This window comes from Argentina silus, assembly GCF_951799395.1.
Source record: "Argentina silus genome assembly, chromosome: 11".
In the NCBI taxonomy this organism is placed as follows: domain Eukaryota; kingdom Metazoa; phylum Chordata; class Actinopteri; order Argentiniformes; family Argentinidae; genus Argentina; species Argentina silus.
The window spans coordinates 21,334,999-21,357,498 of NC_139665.1; the positions used below are offsets into that span (position 1 = coordinate 21,334,999).

Sequence of the window (22,500 nt, forward strand, 5' to 3'; positions counted from 1 at the left end):
CACACACAGGACTTTCCCTGATTGTTCTCTGTCTTTCTTTCCATCCCAGATGAACCTACCTTGAATCTGAGCATTTGCTATCAGTTATCTCTCCTTCTCTCTCCCTCCACCTCAGCCTCTCTCCCCCCGTCTGTCTCTCTGCCTATCTCTCCATCTGTCCACTCCCTCTCTTTTTCTCGACTTCTCTCTCCCTTCCTCCATACATCTGTCCATCCTACCAGTGTATCATCATGCCCTCTCCTCTGTGATGTATTCTCTCTTTCTCCTGTATTTTATGCCCTGAGCTTTGAGTTTGGCTCCACAGTTCAGCTCTTCCTGTGATGCCTGCCACAGGAAGTAAGTCTCTTACTGACAGAGAGGCTGCTTCCTGTTTTGAAGGCTTCAGTGAAGTGTCTGGGAGGTTTTCACCATATGGCTTTCGATGATGGAGACACAGGCATCTATTAGGGAAACGAACGCACGCATGCGTGCACACACACACACTTACACACACACACACACACACACACACTCGCACACACTTTGTGTGTGTAAATGTGTGAATAAATCTGTGTACTGTATGTGTGCATGTGTGTATGAATGTGTGCATGTCTGTCTTTTGCAAGCATCTATGGTTGTTGTGTGTGTGTATGCATTAATGTGTGTGTGTGCGTGTGTGTGTGTGTGTGCCAGATATTACTTCTAGGGAGTAATAGGTTCAGGTTCTCTGTTGACGTCAGAGGCGAGTGTGTGTATGTTTGAACCTTTGTCTATCTCCCTCTCGGCCCTGTATTGACACTGTAATCGAGTTGTGTGTGTATAGGGTAGACACGAAGTGCCCCTATATAGACTGTAATTGAATCACTATTGAATGGGTCAGAGTCACAGTCACAGTACAAACCTCTGTCTGTCAGATGCTCACATGAACATCACCTCATTGAGTCTTATTATTGGATGGGGGAAGAACCTATAACCACAATTCACTTTCTATACACAGCTGAGACTGAACATTGATTCAGTTCATTCATGGTCGTGAAGTGCTTTACAGTGAAGAGTATGTGGGTGATTCACTCCATCACTGGTAATGTAGCACAGAAATACTATGTATGGATTTAGGGGCAGATTTTCTGTGGCAATACAGTAGTTAGGTGTGTGTGTGTGTGTGTGTGTGTGTGTGTGTGTGCGTTTATGGTGTGCTCGTGGTATCTCCTGTGCGAATAAAGGGATACTTGCTGCTTCACTCTCTATTTTCAAAGAACAAGAAAAGAGAGAATATATGAGCTGTTGAATAAAGGAGATAGCTATGGTCAATCATTCATATTTGATCCCCACCGGTAGGAACCCCTGTTGAGCAGGAACTGAACTTCCATCTGGCGGGGGGTTATTATTTTTGTTTACATCCCCCCCCTCCACCGTAGTCTCTCTCTGTCTCTCTCTCTGTCCCTCTCTCTGTCTCTCTCTCTGTCCCTCTCTCTGTCTCTCTGTCTCTGTCTCTCTCTCTCTCTTTCTCTTTCTCTCTCTCTCTCTCTATCCCCGGCAGGTGTAATGATATGAGGGATGGGTATTTTTAGGATGCCCCCAACCTCTCTCCCCACGCCCCCTCAGTTCGTCTCTCTTGGCAACACTGCTGCATACTAATGAGATGTCTTAAAGGGGGGGTTGTGGTTTCCGTTTCCTCTGCTCTTAATGTGAGGGAAACCCTTTCATCTTTCATTAATGATGTTTTCTCCTTCACATGTACATGGTCACATGTACATGAAGGAGTTCCCTTTCTCTCTCTCCTCTCATTAAGAGCCAACACGTTTAAACCCTCAGGGTCCTGTTGCACTCATAAGAAGATACGGAAGGGCAGGTGAGCTGTGAAGTGCCGGTACCAAAGAGTCCTGCTATTTACAGTTTAAACTGAACCCTGAAAGAACCTTTTATCTGGCACGCTAACCACCAGCCTTGATGAGAGATGTAGTTAGAGAAATTTGACTCCTCTCAAATTCATAGACAGAACTCTAGATGCAAGGATTGACGGTCTGTGAAAGCAGCATGGAAGTTTAAAACATATTGAAACGTATCTGTTGTTTGCAAACAGCCTTATATTTTGGGTTATGATGGGGTAATGCAGTTGTATTAAGCTCATGAGGCTGGTGTGTGTATGTGTGTGTGTGTGTGTGTGTGTGTGCTATTTTACAATTGATGGTGAGTTTACCTTTGATTTAATTAAATATGATTATTAAGTTTTCAGGACCAGTCCTTTCACATTGGCTGAATGATAAGGTTGCCAGTCGGCATTGGCCGCGCCAGCGGACCTTTCAATGTGTGATAACGTGATTAGAGTTGTGTCTCCCTGCTCTCCGCTCTGCTGGTTCTCCATCATTCTGTCAGACCAGATTACCTTTGACTGTTCCGATCAGGATTACGATATATCAGTAATTAAATAACCCCTCTCCCACCAAATGCACTCATCATCTTCTTTCAAAGCTCTCTCCAGAGCTCTTTTTGATTGGTCAATGCAGTGGAATGATGATTCCAAGTTCAGAGGACTGGCCAATGTCATTGGGCGGAATTCAAATTCTCTGGGCCTGTCTCTCCTCATAAAGTTTGATTTATGGTGGATTGGTGAAGGGCAAGGACACGTTGCAATTTACATCAGAACAACATCAGCAGCCTGGAATGAGCCTGGGCAAGGTTTGTGGGGAGTAGATAAATCTAGGGGATATATTTCCACAATATCCCCTTCTCTTTCTGTCTTCCCTATTGCTTTCACTTACACCCTTTCTTGTTCTCTTCCTCTCACTCCTCTTTCCCTCTCTTTTCGGTTCTTGTTTTTCTTCACACTCCCCCTCTCTCCCTCCCTCTCGTGCAGGATGGCTCTCGTGCAGGCCGGGATAGGAAGAAGACAGTCTCCTTCAGCAGCAGTCTGTCAGAGAGGAAGATCAGCAGCGCTGCCGACTGCATCAGCTCCATGGTGGGTACCAACCCCACAGACTAACCCTACACCCCACTAACCACAGATGGAAATGGTCTTCAGTTAACCCATATAGCTGTTATACACACACACAATACACACAGTTGTATTCTTTTTGTCTCGCAATGGAGGACAACTTAATTTGTGTTCTTTAAAAGAGAACACGGCATCCACCACAAATCCACAAACCCCCGCCCATCCCAGGAAGAAAAAAATGCAACAATCAACATAGCCTTCATCATCATCATCATCCACATCACCGCCACCACCACACAAACATCGTCATTGTGTCGACGCACTGTTTGTGTCTGCAGGTGGAGGGCAGCGAGCTGCGTAAGGTGCGCTCCAACTCACGGGTCTACCAGCGCTACTACCTGCTGGAGGTCGGGCTGCAGGCTCTGCGCTGGGAGCCGTCCAAGAAGGAGTCAGACAAGGCCTGCATCACCTTGTCCTCCATTCGTGAGGTACAGTACAGTACACACACTCAAACTGAGACCAAGAGGGAATACATAATGATGGTGTAAATCTCTTTACTCCTAGGAAGTAGTCTGAGTCCACATTGGGAGACAAATAAGCATGCCTTTGACGATATAACGATCTTAAGTGCATTTGTTAATTAAAACGTTTAAACTGGCATCTAGCCATCCCGGTCATGAACTGGAAGAGCGTGCTTTCTATAGTGTACAACCCTGGTCTTGTAGTGTGACCTTTCTCTCATCCTAGGTCCGCACCGGCCGCAACACAGACACCTTCCGAACCAACGGTGTCTACGATCAGATCTCAGAGGACTGTGCCTTCTCCATCATTCATGGGGAGACGTATGAGATCTTGGACCTGGTGGCCAACTCTGCAGAGGTGGCCAATGTGTGGGTGACAGGGCTGAGGTACTGTATGAAGTAGAAGGATTAGACAGTGATGTCAAACTTAGGTTCTAGAGTTCTTGTAATGGCACTGGGAGCCCTGTGGAATTAAACAATTGGAACAAAGACTCTTTGATGACGTGATATTTCTCCACTGCTTCTCTGTCTGATTCTAGGTATATGGTCCTGTATGGGAAGCACGCCCTGGACATGATTGCGAGCAGTCAGGACAGCCTTCGGCTCGCCTGGCTAGTAGAGATGTTTTCATCTGCAGCTGTTGCAGATGGGAAGGAGGATGACGAGGCAGGGATTAGTTTGAAGTTGGCTGTAGGGTTGATTCGTAAAGTTAATCCTGGAGTGAGGAGTGCTAAAGTAGAGAGCAGGTTTAAAGAGCTCCACCGGGTCAGAGACAGGATGACTGGGGCCAGGGTTGGACCTGTGGCTGGACCTGTGGCTGGACCTGTGGCTGGGGTAGGGCCTAGAGCCGGGGCTGTGCCTGGGGCTGGAGTAGGGCCTGGGGCTGGGGTAGGGGCTGGGGTAGGGCCTGGGGCTGGGGTAGGGCCTAGAGCCGGGGCTGTGCCTGGGGCTGGAGTAGGGCCTGGGGCTGGGGTAGGGCCTGGGGCTGGGGTAGGGCCTGGGGCTGGGGCTGGTGCTAAAGTTCCTGGGACTGGGGTTAAAGGTAATAGTAGAGGAGGGAAAGAAGAGAGAGTCACCAAGGAAGAATTCATAGAGGTGTTTCACGACTTTTGCACCCGCCCGGAAATCTACTTCCTGTTGGTGCAATTCTCCAGCAATAAGGAGTTCCTGGACACCAAAGACCTGATGAGGTTCCTGGAGGCTGAGCAGGGTGTGGCTCAGGTGAGTTTCTACACGTTGTGTTGTGATCTCAAATGTTGTTCACAGTGCTGATATGACATCTGTTTTTGATGAAGGATCTTATGCTTTCAAAACTCAGGCACAATGCGTGTTCTCCCTCAGGTAACACTTTATTTAGATAGTCCCAAATAAATGGTTTGTAGATGTTCAGTCGATAACCCTAACCCTAACCCTAACCTAACCTTAACCCCAAATGTTATATTTTTAAATAATGATAAACATAGTAGTTCATCATTATCAGTCATAGATCATAGCTCAGAAATTCATAGTGTAAATTATTGTGCAAGAAAGAAGAAAATATTTATAAATAACCTCAACTCTAAACTTAACTTGAAACCTAACCCTAATTGTAACCCTAGCAACCAGTTGCATATCAATAGAGTTGCAGTCGATAGTTTGCTGATAGTTTGAGCAACTGTACATCATCTATAGGGAACTATCCAAATAAAGTATGACTTCTCTCTCTCTCTCTCTCTCTCTCTCTCTCTCTCTCTCTCTCTCTCTTGTTCCCTTCGTGCCACCCAGGTAAGTGAGGAGGCAAGTTTGGAGCTCATACAATCCCACGAGCCGTCAGAGGAGGGCCGGCGGCAAGGCCTCCTCTCATTGGATGGCTTTACCAGCTACCTCACCTCCCCTGAGTGCCACCTGTTTGACTCGGAACACAGCGTCGTGTGCCAGGATATGACCCAGAGCCTCTCCCACTACTACATCAACTCCTCCCACAACACCTACCTCATTGAGGACCAGTTCCGCGGCCCCTCTGATATCACAGGGTACATCCGTGCCCTGAAGATGGGATGCAGGTGCGTGGAGGTGGATGTTTGGGATGGGCCCGACGACGAGCCTGTGGTCTATACCGGGCACACCCTCACCTCACAGATCGTGTTCCGCTGCGTCCTCGACGTGATTGGTCGGTTTGCGTTCACAGCGTCGGAGTATCCATTGGTGCTGTGCATGGAGAACCACTGCTCACTCCGCCAGCAGAGAGTCATGCTCCAACATCTACAGAAAATACTGGGGGACAGGTTGTATACAGACCCCCCGAAGGAGGGGGACCCTTACCTGCCCTCCCCCCATGAACTGAGAGGGAAGATCCTACTGAAGGGACAGAAGTTAGAGGAGTGCAAGGAGGGGACGGAGGAGGATGTCACTGATGAAGATGAGGGGGTGGAGATGTGTCAGTCGATGAAGGCAGCCAACAGTGGGGGGTTGGGGGTTGGAGGGGGTGAGGGAGGGCAGAAAGGAGGTGGTGGCCTCACAAACACACCCCTTTCACCTCCTAAACGATTCCAGCTACTGAAGGAGCTCTCAGACCTGGTGACTCTGTGCAAGTCGGTGCGCTTCACGGACTTCAAGAGCTCCTTTGAGAAACAGAAACCCTGGGAGATGTGCTCCTTCAATGAGTCCCTAGCGTTACGCTGCACCAGCGAGCGCCCGGGAGACTTTGTCAACTACAACAAGCGTCTCCTGTCTCGCGTCTACCCCAGGCCCTCCAGGATTGACTCCAGCAACATGAACCCCCAGGACCTGTGGAAGTGTGGATGTCAGATCGTGGCCATGAACTACCAGACCCCTGGTCTGATGATGGACCTGAACACAGGCTGGTTCAGACAGAACGGGAACTGCGGGTACGTGCTGCGACCCGCCATCATGCGCCAGGAGGTGTCGTATTTCAGCGCTGACACGCGGGACTCTGTGCCCGGTGTCCCCCCTCAGCTGCTCCACGTCAAGGTTATTACGCTCATAACATATTGTTCTTAAAGTGCCTTCAATTACAGAGCACTAGGGCTCTTCAATCAAGTGAATTCGGTTGAATAATTTGAGAATATTTCATGTGTGTATACTTTTTGCGTATATTTTTTTCTACACTAAAAATAAATGACGATGCTTCCATTCAGGTGATCAGTGGTCAGCACCTCCCCAGGCCGCGTGGCTGCGGGGCCAAAGGAGACGTGGTGGACCCGTACATCTATGTAGAGATCCACGGCATCCCTGCCGACTGTGCCGAGCGTCGCACCAGGACAGTGACCCAGAACGGAGACAACCCCATCTTCGACGAGAGCTTTGAGTTCCAGATCAACCTGCCTGAGCTGGCCATGGTCCGCTTCGTGGTGCTGGACGACGACTTCATTGGAGACGAGTTCATAGGTCGTCATAAAGGAGAATATATGATATCAGTATTTGTATGATATTTTAACCCCTCCCTCCTACATGTCACGTAAATCATTTGTAATCTCCCCTTCTTTTATCACAGGTCAGTACACCATCCCCCTGGAATGTCTGCAGCCAGGCTACCGGCATGTACCATTACAGTCTCTAACGGGGGAGGACCTCCCGCATGCCAGGCTGTTTGTTCACGTGGCCCTGACCAACCGGAGAGGAGGGGGCAAGCCTCACAAGCGGGGGCTGTCGGTACGTAAGGCGAGGCGAGGGAGGGAGTACGCTGCCCTCAGAGACCTGGGGGTCCGAGCCGTAGATGAGGTTTTCAAGATGGCCGCTCCACCACTGAGGGAAGCCTTGGACCTGAGGGAGAACATGCAGGTGAGGGGGAGAGGAATGATTGGACCCAGATGGAGTATGTAGTTCTCTTATCAATACATTTTAAGTATATATATTTAGTAAAACTGTAGTGATTCTTATGCAGCAGCAACAGTTGGATTTTAATTTAATTGATTCTATTGATCCTAGTCATACTGTATGAGAAATGTGTTCACAACAGATTATTTATATTTTATACTTCATATAAGATCACTTTGCGACTTCTCACATGGAGCGTTGTAGACTGGCAGGTTAGGTTTAAGAATTAGCCTTGCTGTTTAATTGCTCTTTTGCCTCTGGGCCCAAGACTCAATCATCAAATTAGCAGACTAATACAGTAATGCAGATTGGTTAAAATATCAGAATAAACATTCGTTTATAAACAAACTTTGATAGTACACCAGTGAATCCATTTGTGGTTGTCTCTATCACTGTAGCTCAATAAAACTTGCCTAATTGAATCAGATGTTCTCTCTGTGAAGGGAATGGGATCTTTGGAAATGATTCAAACACTCTGTCTGTTTGTGTGTATGTATGTGTGTGTGTGTGTGTGTGTGTGTGTGTGTGTGTGTGTGTGTGTGTGTGTGTGTGTGTGCGCGCGTGTGCGTGCGTGTGCGTGCGTGTCTGTGTGTGTGTGTGTGTGTGTGTGCGCGTGTGTGCGTGTGTGTGTGTTATATTCCCTCCTCTCTCCTTGTCCTGTAGAACTCTGTGGCTGTGTTCAGGGAGCTGTGTGGTGTTTCAGCGGTGGCCAACCTCATGCAGTGTGTGTTAGCGCTGGGGTCTCGTGTGTCGGGGGCTGACGAGGCCCCCCTGCTGCTTTTTGAGCTCCGGAACCAGTACCCCTCTATGGAGCCCCAGGGACCCTTGCCTGACGTCTTACGCAGAGTGGTTACCACCTACGATACAGTGAGGAGCCTGAGTTCACACATCAGTTATACAATCAATCAATTCATTACATTTTTTTTATGGAGTTATCTAGGTTTGGGTTGGGAAGACTCTCCATTGAAGATGCTTTATGATCTAGTAACAGGCTTGATCTGTGTCTAGTAGCAGGCTTGATTCCATTTAACAGAGTAACTGATTAGAGTTCAGATAGATACAGACATAGTCACATACATTTGCTTCTCTCTCTCTCCCTCTCTCTCTTTCTCTCTCTTTCTCTGTCTCTCTCTCTCTCTCTCTCTCTCTCTCTGCCTTCTTCTCTTTCCCATTCCGTTCAACAGAGTAATTGATTAGAGCTCAGATAGATACAGTATGTGTTTTTATAGAGCAGTCCACTGGGCAGATTGTGAAACTTTCGATGTCTGCATCTTTATGTAATAGTGTTGTGTAAGCTTGGTGATGACAATGCGCCTCTGTTCTATAATTCTGGCATGTAGAGTTAAATTCTCACCATCAACCTCAAATTAGTGTGTGTGTGTGTGTGTGTGTGTGTGTGTGTGTGTGTGTGTGTGTGTGTGTGTGAGAGAGAGAGAGAGAGTGTGAGAGAGAGTGTGAGAGAGATGGAGGGAGATTGCCCATGACCACACCATAACTTAGACTTGCTTCCCTGGAACAGCCAGGAAATGGGTTTACTTGAGATAAATGTGACTCTTGAAATTAAATAAGTCTTGAAATAAATTAAGACTATTCTCACTAAATCAGACTCTCCATTTACATGTGGGGCTCTTGAAATAAATTAAGTGTGCGTGTGTGTGTGTGTGTGTGTGTGAAAATGTGCTTGTATGGTTTTCCTCTTAATGAATGAATATGTTCAGTATGTGAGTGTGTGTATGTATATATGGGCCTTTCTGTATGTGCGCTCTACACCCAGCTGACGGATCAGAGTTGAGGGAATGAATTCCATTTGCATGAATTTGAATCTCATTTGGCTAAACGGATTCCAAGCCTTGACTCCTGATGCCTTGGAGAGAAGGGAAGGGAAGAGACGGGGAGGAAGGAAGTGTGTGTGTGTGTGTGTGTGTGTGTGTGTGTGTGTGTGGTTACAGTAGATATGGACAGAGCCCTCGGAGCCATGTAGTTCATTCTCATTTGTTGAACACTGTACTGACAAAGTGGGGTCATGTCCCAGAGGGCTTTGAAGGAGGAAGTGTGGAATTAATCAGGTCTATCATGTTAATCGCTACAGTGTTACTAATGAAATGCACAGTATGAGTGTGTGTGTGTGTGTGTGTGCGTGTGTGTGTACAATATGACTGACTGTGTTCTCTGTTTACAGATGATCCAGACGAGCAGAGCTGTGATTGAGCTTTCAGATGGAGTCTGTGATAGGATCCTACAGATACAGACCACAGGTGAGAGTCCAAGTCAAGTCATAATAATATCGTAACTCAAGTTGGAGTCTATTCCGAGTCGTTGACTCAAGTACTACAACAACATATAGACAGACCTAGTGAAAGGGGGGGGGGTGGAACTGACCTTAGATCAGCGTCTGGGGGCAACTATTCCTTGGCAGAGTGGACAGCAGAGTGAGGGTTTGTTTACCCCCGCGGTTCGGGTTGCCGGGTATCCTGGGTAAGCTGACATAACTTGGCTTGGCTGTCGCCACTGTGGTGATAAACAGTGTTTTTTCTGAGTGAGTGTTCCGTTGTTGCCAGGAGACGATGATTGATTGGCCGATTAAAGGGTAGAGCTTGTGAGGAGAGGATGTGGGGAGAGATACGTGGGAACTCTGTTTAAGGGTCAGAAGTACAGTAGTAGACGGAGAGATGTGGGTAGATAAATACGAAGTGGAGAACTGTGAGCATAGATGAATGGAACTGGAAGATTGGGGTGAGAAATAGAGACATAAAAAGCGAACACAAGATGCGTAGGTGGACAGAGATGAATGTTGATGTTGGTATCCCATTCCAGAGATCCTATTCCTATCTGAGTTTCATCTGGGTCCATATGAGTCCATTGCTTTATACAGGGATAACGCGTGTGTGTGTGTGTGTGTGTGTGTGTGTGTGTGTGTGTGTGTGTGTGTGTGTGTCTGTGTGTGTCTGTGTCTGTGTGTCTGTATGTCTGTATGTCTGTATGTGTACTGATCCCACTGTATTTATCAGAGAGACAGGACTCCCTCCAGCCTGGTCTTTTGAACAATGTCTCTGCTATTGATGACTTATATCAGGTGATCTCATGAGCAAGGTCAGCTCCCGTCTGTGGGGGCACAAGGGGAGCACCAACAGTGTTGCCTGGGGATCACACATACTTGAAATAGGGGTTTGTGTGTGGGTGTGTACATGTGCATATGGAAATAGAGGCGGATCACTAGGCATAGCTGACTGAACCGCTCTAGTCAAACATAGCTTCATTGATATACTGTATAGTCAAGTGCTTTATGAATAGAGTTATTGTCGTCATTGTTCCTCAGGTTTTGTAGTGTCCAGGAGTGTGGTCAGAGGGGGGGCTGTGGTTGGCTTGTTCTGGTTTCAGATCTTATGACTTAGATCTGTGGTCTTCTCTGGGACACTAGTTGCTGTTCATAGCCTGAGCCACGTTTGTGACAGATTACATCTGGGGTATGGTACAATCGAGAGGTTGTAGAGCAGTTCGATGTGGCTGAGATTCCAGTGTGTAAACTCTGTAAACAATGGGTTTTAAAGGGTTTCAGCCCTCCCTCCGGTTCTTTTAAGTTCTGGTTCTAGAGTGTGGTTCTAGAACCCTATGTATACAGTATGTCTGTCTGCAGTATCAGTAAGAGTTCTGGCCTGTGTTGATGTTCTCTGCCAGTCGGTTCTGCTTGGTTAAACAGGAAGATAGAACGTCTCCCACTTGCACACACACACAACGGAATGCCCTGGCACTCAAGCCTCGTGTCGCCTAGCAACTGCAGTGGCAGGAAGACATCCTGTGTGTATGTGTGTGTGTGAGAGAGAGAGAGAGAGAGAGGGAGGGAGCAAGAGAGAGCGAGAGAGAGAGGGAGAAAGAGGGGGAGAGAGAGAGAGAGGGAGGGAAAGAGAGAGCGAGAGAGAGAGAGAGAGAATGTGTGCGTGACTGTGTACTCTTTCTTGAGTGTTGCAGTCCTTTAGTTGTATACAGGTCTGTGTTATGTTAAGTCTTGTTTGCCGCGTTCACGTTGCTGTGTTTAAGTCTGGGCTCACTATCGCTCACAGCAGCATGTGCCCTATGTTAACCCACTTCCTGGTCTCCATGGAGACTGTGAGAGTGTGACAGTGGCCCAGGGCGGACAGAGGAAGCCAGACACAAAACACACCTTTTCTTTTCTTTTTAAATGTATTTTTGTACTGTACTGTACACACAGTAGATACAACACAAAATACCACAACATACACAAAACAATAACATACAAACCACAACAAATCTAAAACATGCAAAGGGGAAGTGGTAGGAGCTGTGTTTTTAGATTTTCAAAAAGCATTTGATACTGTAAGTCACAGAATGATACTCTCTAAACTAGCAACATTTAATTTCTGCCCCAATGCTTTAAAATGGATGAATTCATATTTATCTGACAGAATACAGTGTGTTAGAATCAATCAGAAAGTCTCATTGTCTGGCAACTGGACCTTAGGGTCTTTACTCTTAGGGTCTTTAGCTTATACTGTATATAAATGACCTGCAACATGTGTGCCATGGTGTTGATATACAAATGTATGCAGATGACACTGTTATATAAACACATGCCACAACTGCAGAATAAGTTGCATGTAAGCTAACTGAAGCTATGGCAGATGTACCACAGTGGCTTGAGCAGTCATGTTTTAGTGCAGTGTGAACAAATCTGTTGGTATGTACAGTATTTCTCCAAAAGGAAAAAGCATTGTAGCATGTAACTTTTCCTGACATCTTTATTAAGGCAGAAAAAAAATCCATATTGTGTCTGAATATAAGTACCTGGGTGTGGTATTAGACTGACTTAAAAAAACATTTTAGGAAGTTGGTAAATACTGTGAAATGTAACTTGTCTAACTTTAGACATAAGAAACTGTCTTAAAGCTAATGCTGCAGAATTTCAGTGTATAGAACAGCTTTTGCCCAAGCTGCATTTTCTGTAAAAGCTGTTTACTACAGGAACCAACTTCCGGACAACTTAAAATGTGTAGCTAGTGTCAGTGCTTTTACACAAAAAGTGAAAAAATTGTTATAAGAACAGCAGGTTTGTAGCCGTTATGAACCTTTTTTGTTGCTGTTTTTACTACTTATAGGTCCGATGATTATTATGTGCAATGTCTTGACTTCTGTGTGGAAACGTATCTGTAGAGAGAGATCTGTATCCTCTGCTTTTTTATTATAATTTTTTAAATAATTTTTTCATTTTATGTTTTGTAAATGCCTGATGTTTTTATGCTATTCTTGTTATCTGTCCAGAGACTGCAGACAGAAAATAGCTGTTGGCTAAATCCGGTACAAGTGTACTGAGACTTATGTTTTGTCGTACTTTGTCCCACAATAATGTACAGAGTACAGTACATACACCACATGCTGTTGTAACAACAAAAACAACAAAGACATATAATCTGACACACCCACAAAACAACGCATCAGATGCAATGGCAACACAAGTATTGTGGGACTCAAAAGAATAACTAAATGAAACGAGGATCCAAAATACAATTCTAAGGAACAAACCAAAAACACCCTTTACAATGTTTGTTTTCCCTTCAGTTCTTTGCACCCATCTCCCCAGACATTCCCCGACTCTCCTCCCCTCTCCATCCCTCCTTCCCACCCCCCAAGGAATATTTCCCAGAAAGAGCCAAGGGAGAACGAGACACGGGGGGGGAATAAATATTTGATAGGAAAGAGAAACTACAGTCATAATAATAATGGATTTTAGAAAAAAAATAAACTACAGCAAACAGACATTGTTTCATCAGTATGGTCTCAAACTCCGCCCATATTTGTCCACATTTCCCTGCCTTCCTGTGTACATTTGCAATCATCCTTTGAAAGGTTGCGGCACTCATTTAAAGTTCTGCAAACTGAGGTGGTTTCTTTTCTTTCCAGTGTCGCATTATAACCCTCATTGCAGTACATGCCTTCATCAATAGGGTATTTGTAACATATTTTGGTAAATTGAGCCCCAACAAGATAAAAGATGCAAGTCTTCTTACTATTACTCCATTAAAATAAGGGAAATTATTTTCCAAAATAATTATATTTTGGGACATCTCACCACCATATGTACCAGTCCACCATTGTCTGTTTCACATCTCCAACATTTACTCTCTGTTCTAAGGACGGCCTTGTACAGTTTTGAGGGTGTCCAATAAGTTCAGTGTATTATGTTATACTGGATCATTTGAGTTTTAGCTTCTCTACATATCTTCATATTTCTTTTCTTCATATTTTAATCCATTCTACTTCTTTTATATCTATTTTTTACCCATTTTTCCTTTAAGGCAACCGTGTTGCAAGCTGAATTTACCATTCAAAAAATGATAGACCTTAGATGACCTAAGATTATTCATCTGCTTAAAAAAGGTATTGGGGAGATTTAAAAGCAACATGCTTAATTTATAATTAATTATTGGTGCCACAGTAATTTTAATCATTTCGATTCTTGCCCTAAAAGTTGTTAACTTGGCAGACCTTCAAACAAAATCAGCCTTCAGCAACTTTATAATGTCTTCCAAGTTTTTTTCTCTTAATGTCTGATGACAGGAAAATGTCGAGATATTTCAACCCAACTGGTGCCCATATGAAATTAAATATAGTCAGTTGGTCTTCTGTACCTAGGACTTACCTCTGACTTTCTCTAACCCATTTGTTGATACCAACATATCATCTGCATACATAACCAATGTATGTGTTCCCGTTTCCCAATCACAATACCTTCAATATCCTTTTCACGTCTTATGGCCTTGCAGTGGCTCTTTAGCCAACACAAAAAGGAGAGGGCTTAACGGACATCCTTGTATTGTCCCTCTGGCCAAAGTAAACAAAGGTGACGTTAACCCATTTGTTAGCATTGCTGCTTTAGAGCAGTTGTATATACAGGGAACCCACTTTCTAAAAAATTAACCAAACCGTTTCATTGTATACATCAAATATTTCCATTCGACTTGATCAAATGCTTTTTCAGCATCTAGTCAGAGGGCTGCAGGGGCAGCTTTAAACATTTTAGCTGTATGTACAATATTCTAAATTGTTCTTGTATTATCTGAACTATCGTGATTTGATATTTGATATAAAGGATGAATTACTTTCTTAAGTCTATTTGCAAATAACTTTGACAGTATCTTAAAATCTGCATCTAACAAAGCGATAGGTCTAGTGAGTGACAGGTCATTTCCTGCTTTTGGAATGAAAGTATTGACTGCTTCCACTGCAGTCCCCTTAACCATTAACCAGGATTGGGGAGAATAAAGATACAAATTGTATATTGTGGTGGAAGTCTAGGATTTACCACTCTGTACTTTAGCTCTTCGGAGGTAAGAATCAAGAAACAAGTCCTGAGTAGCCACAATATCTGAGTCCGGTATTTATTGCTTGCAAACAAGAGACAAGAGCGTAACAGCAGCCCAGCGTAGAACCGGGGGTCCGTTCAGCACAAGTCTAAAGAGACAATGATCAGGTTTGTCTTTTATACAGTTTGAACATATTGCCAGGCGCCTACAAGGCTATCGGCTGATGGCCTTGTGCTTATGTGAGAAAGGGCGGGAGAGAATGAACAATGGGGAGGCTTTCTTACTAATGAATCGCCGTTCAACATTTCACACCTATCGACAGGATGTGCCTGTCCCCCCATTATTGCTCTCTCCTACCACTCCCTCAGAGATCACCGCTGTTCATATGGTAAATCATACAGTGCTTCTCAGAACAATGGCTATAGAACTTTAGAGGTGTGGCAAGAGAAAATGTCATCACAGTAGTTACACAAGTTGTATCAGTCATATGAAAGTGTATAACCTGAAAATAGTTCTATGAATGTATTTTCCATAACAATATAGAATTCAAATGTGATCCGTCACTGCCTGGAGTCTTCACTTTAGATAATTCCAAAATAGCTGCCTGTATCGCTCAACTGTAATGGTTGTTTCTCATTTTGAATTGGAGTCATCCTGCAACTTCGTTAATTCAGTTGAGTTAAAGAAACCCTTGTGTGCTGTCTCACTGCATGGAGACTTAGGTTGACATTCTTGTTCTGGCTACGAGTTTCCCTGCCTGGTCCCCTTCTTCATAAAATGTCAAGAATTCTCTTTCTCAATTCCTTCTGTCTGTAGCATACTGTATTATGTTGATGTTTCAACTGTTGATGTCCTTTGATCATTATCAGAAGCATTCCCAGCAACAATTACATGACATTTCCCCCCATCAGAGAAGCCTTTAAAGCTTCCCACACAAAAATACAATCATCAACAGATGATCTCTATTTGTACATTTTCGGCTTATTTCCCATACACTCAGTTTAACCAGACTGGCCAGGGGGCGGGACGTTGGCTTGTCAGTCTTTCTCCATCAATCGCTTTCTCTCTCTTTCTCCTTCTCTCTCTCACACACACTCTCTCTCCCATTCTTTTGTGTGTGGTAGCATTATGACAACGCTTATAAGACTTCTGATGTCTTCCAACTTGTCTGTCTGTGTGTCTGTCTGGTGATCCCCCAGCGATGGAGTTTCATGAGAAGCTGCAGTCCCTGGCAATGAAGGAAGGGCTCAAAGGTCGTAAGGTTAGCCGGGCCGTGGAGAGTTTCAGCTGGAACATCACCATTCTGAAGGTCAGCCAATGCACACACACACACCACACACCACACACCACGCCACACACACACACACACGCACACACACACACACACACACACGCACACAGAGCCTGGGGGGACAGTAGTCAATAGCTTGTTTTGCCTTAGCCAATAGTCATTGTCTTGATGTTTAGCTAATTGGTGTGGTAGTGTGATTGAATCCAGAAACAGGTACTCATAGGTACAACAGTCATACACCAGAACACTGCAGTGTGACAGGTGATAGATGAAAATGATCTCTCTCTCTCTTTTCCCTCTCTCCCATCCTCCCTCTCTCAGGGGCAGGCAGACCTGTTGAAGAATGCTAAGACTGAGGTTCAGGAGAACCTTAAGCAGGTCCACTACGCAGCGCTGACCAGCAACCTGGCCAAAGGCGAGACCGGAGAGAGACCCCGCTCCCGACAAAGCCTGGAGGCCAATCAGGAAAGAGCTACATTGGAGGAGGGGAAGGGGGCTCCGGGTAGAACCTTCCCTTAGGCATAGATCTACGATCAGATCACCCTCCCCAAATCTTAAACTAAAATCTGAAACTGACCCAAGATCAGCATCTAGGGGCAACCTATGACTATTCCAAGGAGGGGCATGTGAGCAGGGAATTCTTAGTAGTTATACACCAATTTGCCATGGAAAACTGCAGTGATAGGAGGATGCAGTCCTACTCCTGTTTGATGTTTTGGCTGTGAGGCCATGGTTGTGGATGTGCAGCTGCTTTGTGTATGCTCTGAACCTCTTGGTAGCAGCTACTACACACCTATTGGCATCCAGTCGGCCATTTTCCTCACATGAAGAAGGGGAAGAGGAGGCTGGCACAGTACTGCCAGAAGGAATGTCAGATACACACTGGAGATATGAATATAGAGAGACACGTAGATGGAAAATCCAACTCGACTCGCCTCGTCTGTTATAATGTATGCAGATGTAAATAACACATTTTTTATCCTACTCTCATATGTTTGTTTTCTGTTTTATTTTTATTTTTTTCTGTGGGGCATGACCAAGTTGCTAGCTCTAGCACTTTCTAATCCAAATAGCTTGATGCAGGTCCAGAGGGGTGTTGAGACGGGGCAGAATTTGAGCCACCTTTTACTCACAGAAATGCACTTTCAGAGTGATTGAACTAAACTAAAAAAAAGTAGAACGTAGTAAGAGGAAAGGGTTTTTAAAGTGTGTGCGTGTGTGCATGTGTGTGTGCGTGTGTGTCAGACAGCCAATTAAGATATGTGTGATATTGTTGTGAGTTTGTGTTGTTATTCTGTTAGATTGCCATTCCATGTTCAGTGGAACAGAATGTATGTTTTTATACAGTATGGGTGGGAAAGGGTTAAAACATGCTGTTCCCTGTCCATGGCAGATTCTACACATCTCTGCCATTCAGATACAGACACCTGAAGCTTATTCGGTAATGGGGCACATTACTGAACGTTAATAGAAATGCATGGTGTAGAGCAGACATGCTTCTCTGTTATGTACTGTAAGTGCTGTATCTACTTTACAATTCTATCTGCAACATTGTAATACCTCTTCGAATAAGCCCTTTCTTAGACCTCAGCCTGTGTTAACGACTGATCAAAAACCATACATCAGTATTCCAAACTATATCTGCCATGAGACAACCTATGTCCTCTTTTACATATTGTGTGTGATATTCTGTACAGTATTTTGATATGTAATTCAATCCTAGAATGTAACAGGATTCTACATAAATGATAACTGGGTGGTCTCCAGAAAAACATTCCTGAAATAAAGAAACGGCACCTTTCTTAACCTGTCAGTCAGACGTTAACATGATGGGCTTCAGTCGTCCAGAGAGAGTTGATATCAGTTTCCCTTTCAAACTATGTCTGTTACATTTCATTGCCATAGCAAACCAGTAAGCAAATAAACCATCTCTCGTTTATAAACCTGTCTCTCTCTCTCGTATGCGTGCAGTGATCTCAGCATGGATTCCACCAACAATTCTCCCAAACACAGTTTTATGTTTGATCAGTTAGCCGGTCAGACATGAGATACCACAGAGCATTGATCATCCACTTTTATTAGTTTGTATATGTCACAAGACATTGAGAGAAGACCCAGCCGTACTGTAGAGCAAGAGCAATGCTTTTATTGGCCTATAGTTAATCATACTGTATATGTAAGCTAGAGGGACATCTCTTGTGTGCAATGCTATACATGGCTACCACAGGAAGCAAGAGAACTGAACGAGGACATCAGAAATGAAATCTATGTTATCGCATAAAAATGTTCACATGGAATCAATTAAAAAAACAAAAAACAAAAGAAAAACAAACAACCTGTTTGCCATAATTTAATCTTTTTTTTTCTTTTTCTTTTTTTCTTTTTTTACCTTGAAACGCAGCTCTATGGATTAAAATATCTTTAAAAAAAAAAAAAAAAAAAAAAAAAGGAACAAAAATGTGAGAAGAAGAGAGTCGGGTATCTTTGTCTGAATGGACAGGCACTGGTTAAAGAGGACACGTAGGAAGTTGCCCCTAGCCACAGATACAGGATCAGATGTATTATTTCATCAGCCAAATGGCCTGGGGGATACAGTAGTGGGGTAATCTGATCCTAGATCTGTGATTAAGGACAACTACTTGAAAAGGACAACTAACTTGACAAGAGAGGAGATGAATAGAGGTAAGAGGATCCCTACAGACACAGGCATTAGACAGACACAGGTATGTAGTGCTCCCCCACACAGAGGAACAGGGCACTACCCTCCCAATAGTACATACAGAGAGAAGGGAAAGGCAGCCCCCCCACTGATAAATGCAGTATGAATTCCATCTCTTGGTGGGGAGGGGAGGGGAGGGGGGGGGGGGCACACAATGTGGTGATGTTGTCTTGGTAGAAATTGGTATCACCATTAAAAGTCACTGAATGTCTGCGGTGAGGCTGGATAAACCACAAAGGCCCAAGCATAACATGAAGACAGGCTATAGGGGTAGGAGATAGTACATAAGGTATTCAAGAAGGAATACAGAGCAGGTTAGACAGGTTAAGGTATCAGTTATGAGAGAATAGACAGAACAGATTATAAGGTATTGGCAACTGCCTGTAGGGAGGCAGCCATAGTCTCAGTCCACATGTGCAAGTTTTCTCCAGCAGTGGCTGCAGTGGCGCTCGAATAGGATGAAGTTGCCCCTAGACGCTGATCTCAGGTCAGTTTTGCATTTTCCCTCTTAATGGTTAAGTTTAAGATTGAGGGAGGAGGGTCTAATCCTAGATCTGTGTAGTTAGGGGCAACTTCAGAGTAGTATATTCCACTCTTTCACAGGTCAGCAGGGTTGACAATGGTGAAGTCTGAGTCCTTGCTGTTAGTGCTGCCCTCGTCAGGACTGGATGACCCCGAGGCTGCACCCAATAGGGGGTCATGGAACGCTGCCATGCCCTCTGGCTCCGCCCTGACTAAGCCACGGCCCCGTCTGATTGGAGGGGTTCGCTCTGCCCCTCCCTCAGTTGGCTGCAGGTCTCCATCCTGAGAGACCAGGATGTAGTCATCCCAGTTCTTGCCCTCCGAGCCTAGGGAGGACTCCGCCTGGGGAAAGAAGCAAATGGGATGATCAGTGTCAGTCGGTCAATGTGTGTGTGTGTGTGTGTGTGTGTGTGTATGTGTGTGGGGATGTCTTTGAGATTTTGCATGTTTGCAAAAGAGTGAATGGTTTGTATCAAGGGATTAGTGTATGCAAGTGTATGGGTAAAGTATGTGTTCACATGAGATTGAGAAGTGGGTCTGGCCTGTGTACAGTAAGATCAGGTGGGTCATCTCTACCTGTTGCTCTGGTGGCGTGGGCACTCTCTCCTCTTCCAACTCCGGCTCTTCCAAGCTACCGTCTCCGTTGCGGTCCGAGTCATGGCTCCTGGTCTCTTCAATGTGCTGTGGTGCGGCAGGGCAGTGGTGCTCGCCACGGAGGCTGTTGGCGTGCTGCGCGGCAGCGGCAGAGGTGTAGTGGTCATCAGCGATGGTGATCTCCTCGTTGTCCTCGGCCTCCAGCTGACTCTGGTTGAACCGCAGCGCCCCCTTCAGGATGTCTTTAATCTGACAGGAGAACATGGAGCAGTCACCGGGGCACACACACACACACACGCATCTACACACACACACACGCATCCACACACACTCTGCTGTACCTGTTTGAGTCCAGCCAGTGACACTAACACCTCATCCTCTTTCTCTAGGTGCTCCTGTAGGATGACTTCCTGTATCTTCCCTGTCGGAAAAGAACAATGTGGGATCACATTTCACTTTCTTTCTTTCTTTCTTTTCATCACACTACATCTGTGCAGAGGTCTGATTAAATCAACAATCACTTGCATGCCACAGAGTTATCTGTTTGAATGCTCCATGGTGATAACCCCTTCTGCATCACTGTTGTATCGCACATTTATCAAACTCACCAGAAGGTGACGGTGTGAGTTGAAGCGGTTAGTTGGACTCACCGATGTGTGTGTTCATCATCTTGGCACAGTACTTGCTCATGGCTTCCAGATCGTTGATCTGTCCCTGCAGGAAGGACACCTGAACCTCCAACTCCTCCTCCTGGCAACACAGCAGTCAGGGGAGGCAGAGAGAGAGAGAGAGAGGCAAAGAGTTAGAAGGAGATATAGATGAAGGTGAAAGAAAGAAAGGAGGAAAGAGGACAGCCCAGGAAAGAGGGAGAGGAGAAATGTGAAAAAGCGAGGGACTGACCACCTCTTTCTTGCCCATGGTCTTGCTGTGGGAGCGAGAGCGAGTGATGTTGAAGAAAGAGTCTTTCTTGGTGGCGGAGAGGGGCGGAGACGAGGTGCTGATGTCACTTCCCCTGGAGACAGGTAGGGGCGGGGATGCTGTGGCATGACCACGCCCCCCAGAGAGGCTCTCTATGCTGGGGGAGGAGCTTACTGTCCTGGAGGCCGGGCCTTAAATAGAGAGAGAGAGAGAGAGAGAGAGAGAGAGAGATGCAGATGTAAACACACACCCACACCTTTTAATCACTGACAGACTCACACTGGCAAACCTGGTCAGTCTTCTGATTAATCAAATACGAAGGACAAATTGAAAGTGACATGCTATAATGTCTGAGACAACGCCAAGAAACAGACTTACCACCTGTTTCCCTGCACACCCTTCCTTCAACAACACACACCTATCAACAACTACAGCAGACACACGAGAAACACAGGGGAACTCATCTCACAAGGGCAGTAGCAACAAAGACATATACAAGAGGAGCACCTCTCACACATGGTCACATGATCGAGTGTTGTTGAGGAGTAGACTGCTGTTGCCCAACCACTTTACAGTATCAACTGATGTCATTGACTGTGGCTCCCTCTGCTGGCTAACAGGCAGCACAGCATGCATTTATGAGAGCAGTACTGATGGTTTTCAACCTTCACCGATGATGGCGATTTAGCAGAGGACATCTGGCTCTGTGGTGTCTATGGCTGATCAATGACATTGATTGACTGATTGATTAGGCATCAGAAAGACAAGAAAACCAGCAGTACAGCGTGAGCCTTTGAGGACCAGGAATGGAGACAGCTGGTCAAACAGGATGCAAAGAAAAAAAAAAAAAAAAAAACACAATGCACAAACAACCACACAAACAACAAACCACACACACAAAAAAAACAACAACATAGGCACACAAACGGTCAGCTTGGTAGCAGTTACCTTGTGTGTCAGTGAAAATCTGGGCAGGGAGAGAGACTTGAGACACTCCGCCTGAAACTACATCTAACAGACAGGAGAGTGAGGCTAAGGCTCATGAAAACACGCCCGAACGCACACACGCACGCACACAAAATCCTATACAGTATTACTGTTAAGTGTGTGTGTTTAATCATGCGTGTACATAGAGGTGTGTGTCTGTTCCCTGCTCACCTTTGCTCAGGTGGACAGGCATGCTCTCAGACTTGAGCAGGCGGTGGTACTGAGACTGGGGGTGTGTCTGCGACTGCAGTGGCGTGTGACTGGACGGGAGCTCGGTCGCCGTGGTGACGGAGGAGGAGGAGGAGGCAGACAGCACCTCACTGTTGATCGGAGAGATGCCACTGGACGCTCCGGACATGGCGGGGGCGATCAACTTCCTCCCAAAGTTCAACAGGCTGCTGGAGACTTTGTTAATGTTGAGGGGGGCCGGCCTGACACTGGCACTGCTGCATGTGGAAGAGAGAGATGGAGAGGAGAGAGAGAAAGAGAGGCAGGGGGGTGAGGGGGGGATATTAAGTTGTTATGAACAACAAATTGTGTGTGTGTGTGTGTGTGTGTTTACCGTGTCTTGTTAACCAGGTCAGCCCCTCTGGTTTTGTAGTAATCTAGATTCTGCTGGAACTGGTAGTTGACAGGTCGCGGATTGTTCTATGAGAGAAAGCATCATTGGTCAGTACGACTGATACAGTTCATAAAAGAGCAAAATATTTACAAGATCATAAGACACAGTATCATGGACAAGAAATGAAAATTCTGAACTCCCCCCACTGGAGGGTCCCATCCATCTAAAATGCCATGTGTGCATACGTGATTCAGAGACTCAGCCTCTCTTCTGTCCCCATCTCCTTCTGCCCCCCCCCCACCCCCCCACCCCTCTCCCTGACCCCTCTCCCAGCCCCCCC

General features: G+C 45.5%; 2 protein-coding genes across 6 annotated transcripts in view; one reads left to right on the forward strand and one right to left on the reverse strand.

Moving 5' to 3' along the window:
* LOC310812207 (inactive phospholipase C-like protein 2) overlaps nucleotides 1-16,391 on the forward strand; it is a 21,140-nt gene extending 4,749 nt beyond the window's left edge. Inside the window, exons 2-12 of the mRNA XM_083680634.1 lie at nucleotides 2,837-2,938; nucleotides 3,253-3,402; nucleotides 3,662-3,822; nucleotides 3,975-4,656; nucleotides 5,200-6,405; nucleotides 6,573-6,822; nucleotides 6,929-7,215; nucleotides 7,915-8,118; nucleotides 9,431-9,506; nucleotides 15,767-15,876; nucleotides 16,180-16,391. Of these exons, the coding sequence (XP_083536760.1) occupies nucleotides 2,837-2,938; nucleotides 3,253-3,402; nucleotides 3,662-3,822; nucleotides 3,975-4,656; nucleotides 5,200-6,405; nucleotides 6,573-6,822; nucleotides 6,929-7,215; nucleotides 7,915-8,118; nucleotides 9,431-9,506; nucleotides 15,767-15,876; nucleotides 16,180-16,377 (3,426 nt within the window). The 3' untranslated portion in view covers nucleotides 16,378-16,391. The remainder of the gene's footprint in view (nucleotides 1-2,836; nucleotides 2,939-3,252; nucleotides 3,403-3,661; nucleotides 3,823-3,974; nucleotides 4,657-5,199; nucleotides 6,406-6,572; nucleotides 6,823-6,928; nucleotides 7,216-7,914; nucleotides 8,119-9,430; nucleotides 9,507-15,766; nucleotides 15,877-16,179) is intronic.
* Nucleotides 16,392-19,170: 2,779 nt separating this feature from the next.
* tbc1d5 (TBC1 domain family, member 5) overlaps nucleotides 19,171-22,500 on the reverse strand; it is a 12,576-nt gene continuing 9,246 nt past the window's right edge. The window contains exons 15-22 of one of the 5 annotated variants that reach the window (XM_083680638.1): nucleotides 22,161-22,246; nucleotides 21,770-22,041; nucleotides 21,560-21,622; nucleotides 20,597-20,802; nucleotides 20,344-20,443; nucleotides 20,035-20,114; nucleotides 19,676-19,942; nucleotides 19,171-19,441 (exon numbers count right to left, since the gene is read on the reverse strand). In XM_083680638.1, coding sequence (XP_083536764.1) covers nucleotides 19,175-19,441; nucleotides 19,676-19,942; nucleotides 20,035-20,114; nucleotides 20,344-20,443; nucleotides 20,597-20,802; nucleotides 21,560-21,622; nucleotides 21,770-22,041; nucleotides 22,161-22,246 — 1,341 coding nt within the window. In that variant the 3' untranslated portion in view covers nucleotides 19,171-19,174. Of the gene's footprint in view, nucleotides 19,442-19,675; nucleotides 19,943-20,034; nucleotides 20,115-20,343; nucleotides 20,444-20,593; nucleotides 20,803-21,559; nucleotides 21,623-21,769; nucleotides 22,045-22,160; nucleotides 22,247-22,500 lie in introns of all 5 variants that reach the window. The other 4 variants (XM_083680636.1, XM_083680637.1, XM_083680635.1 and 1 more) reach the window with 4 other exon arrangements.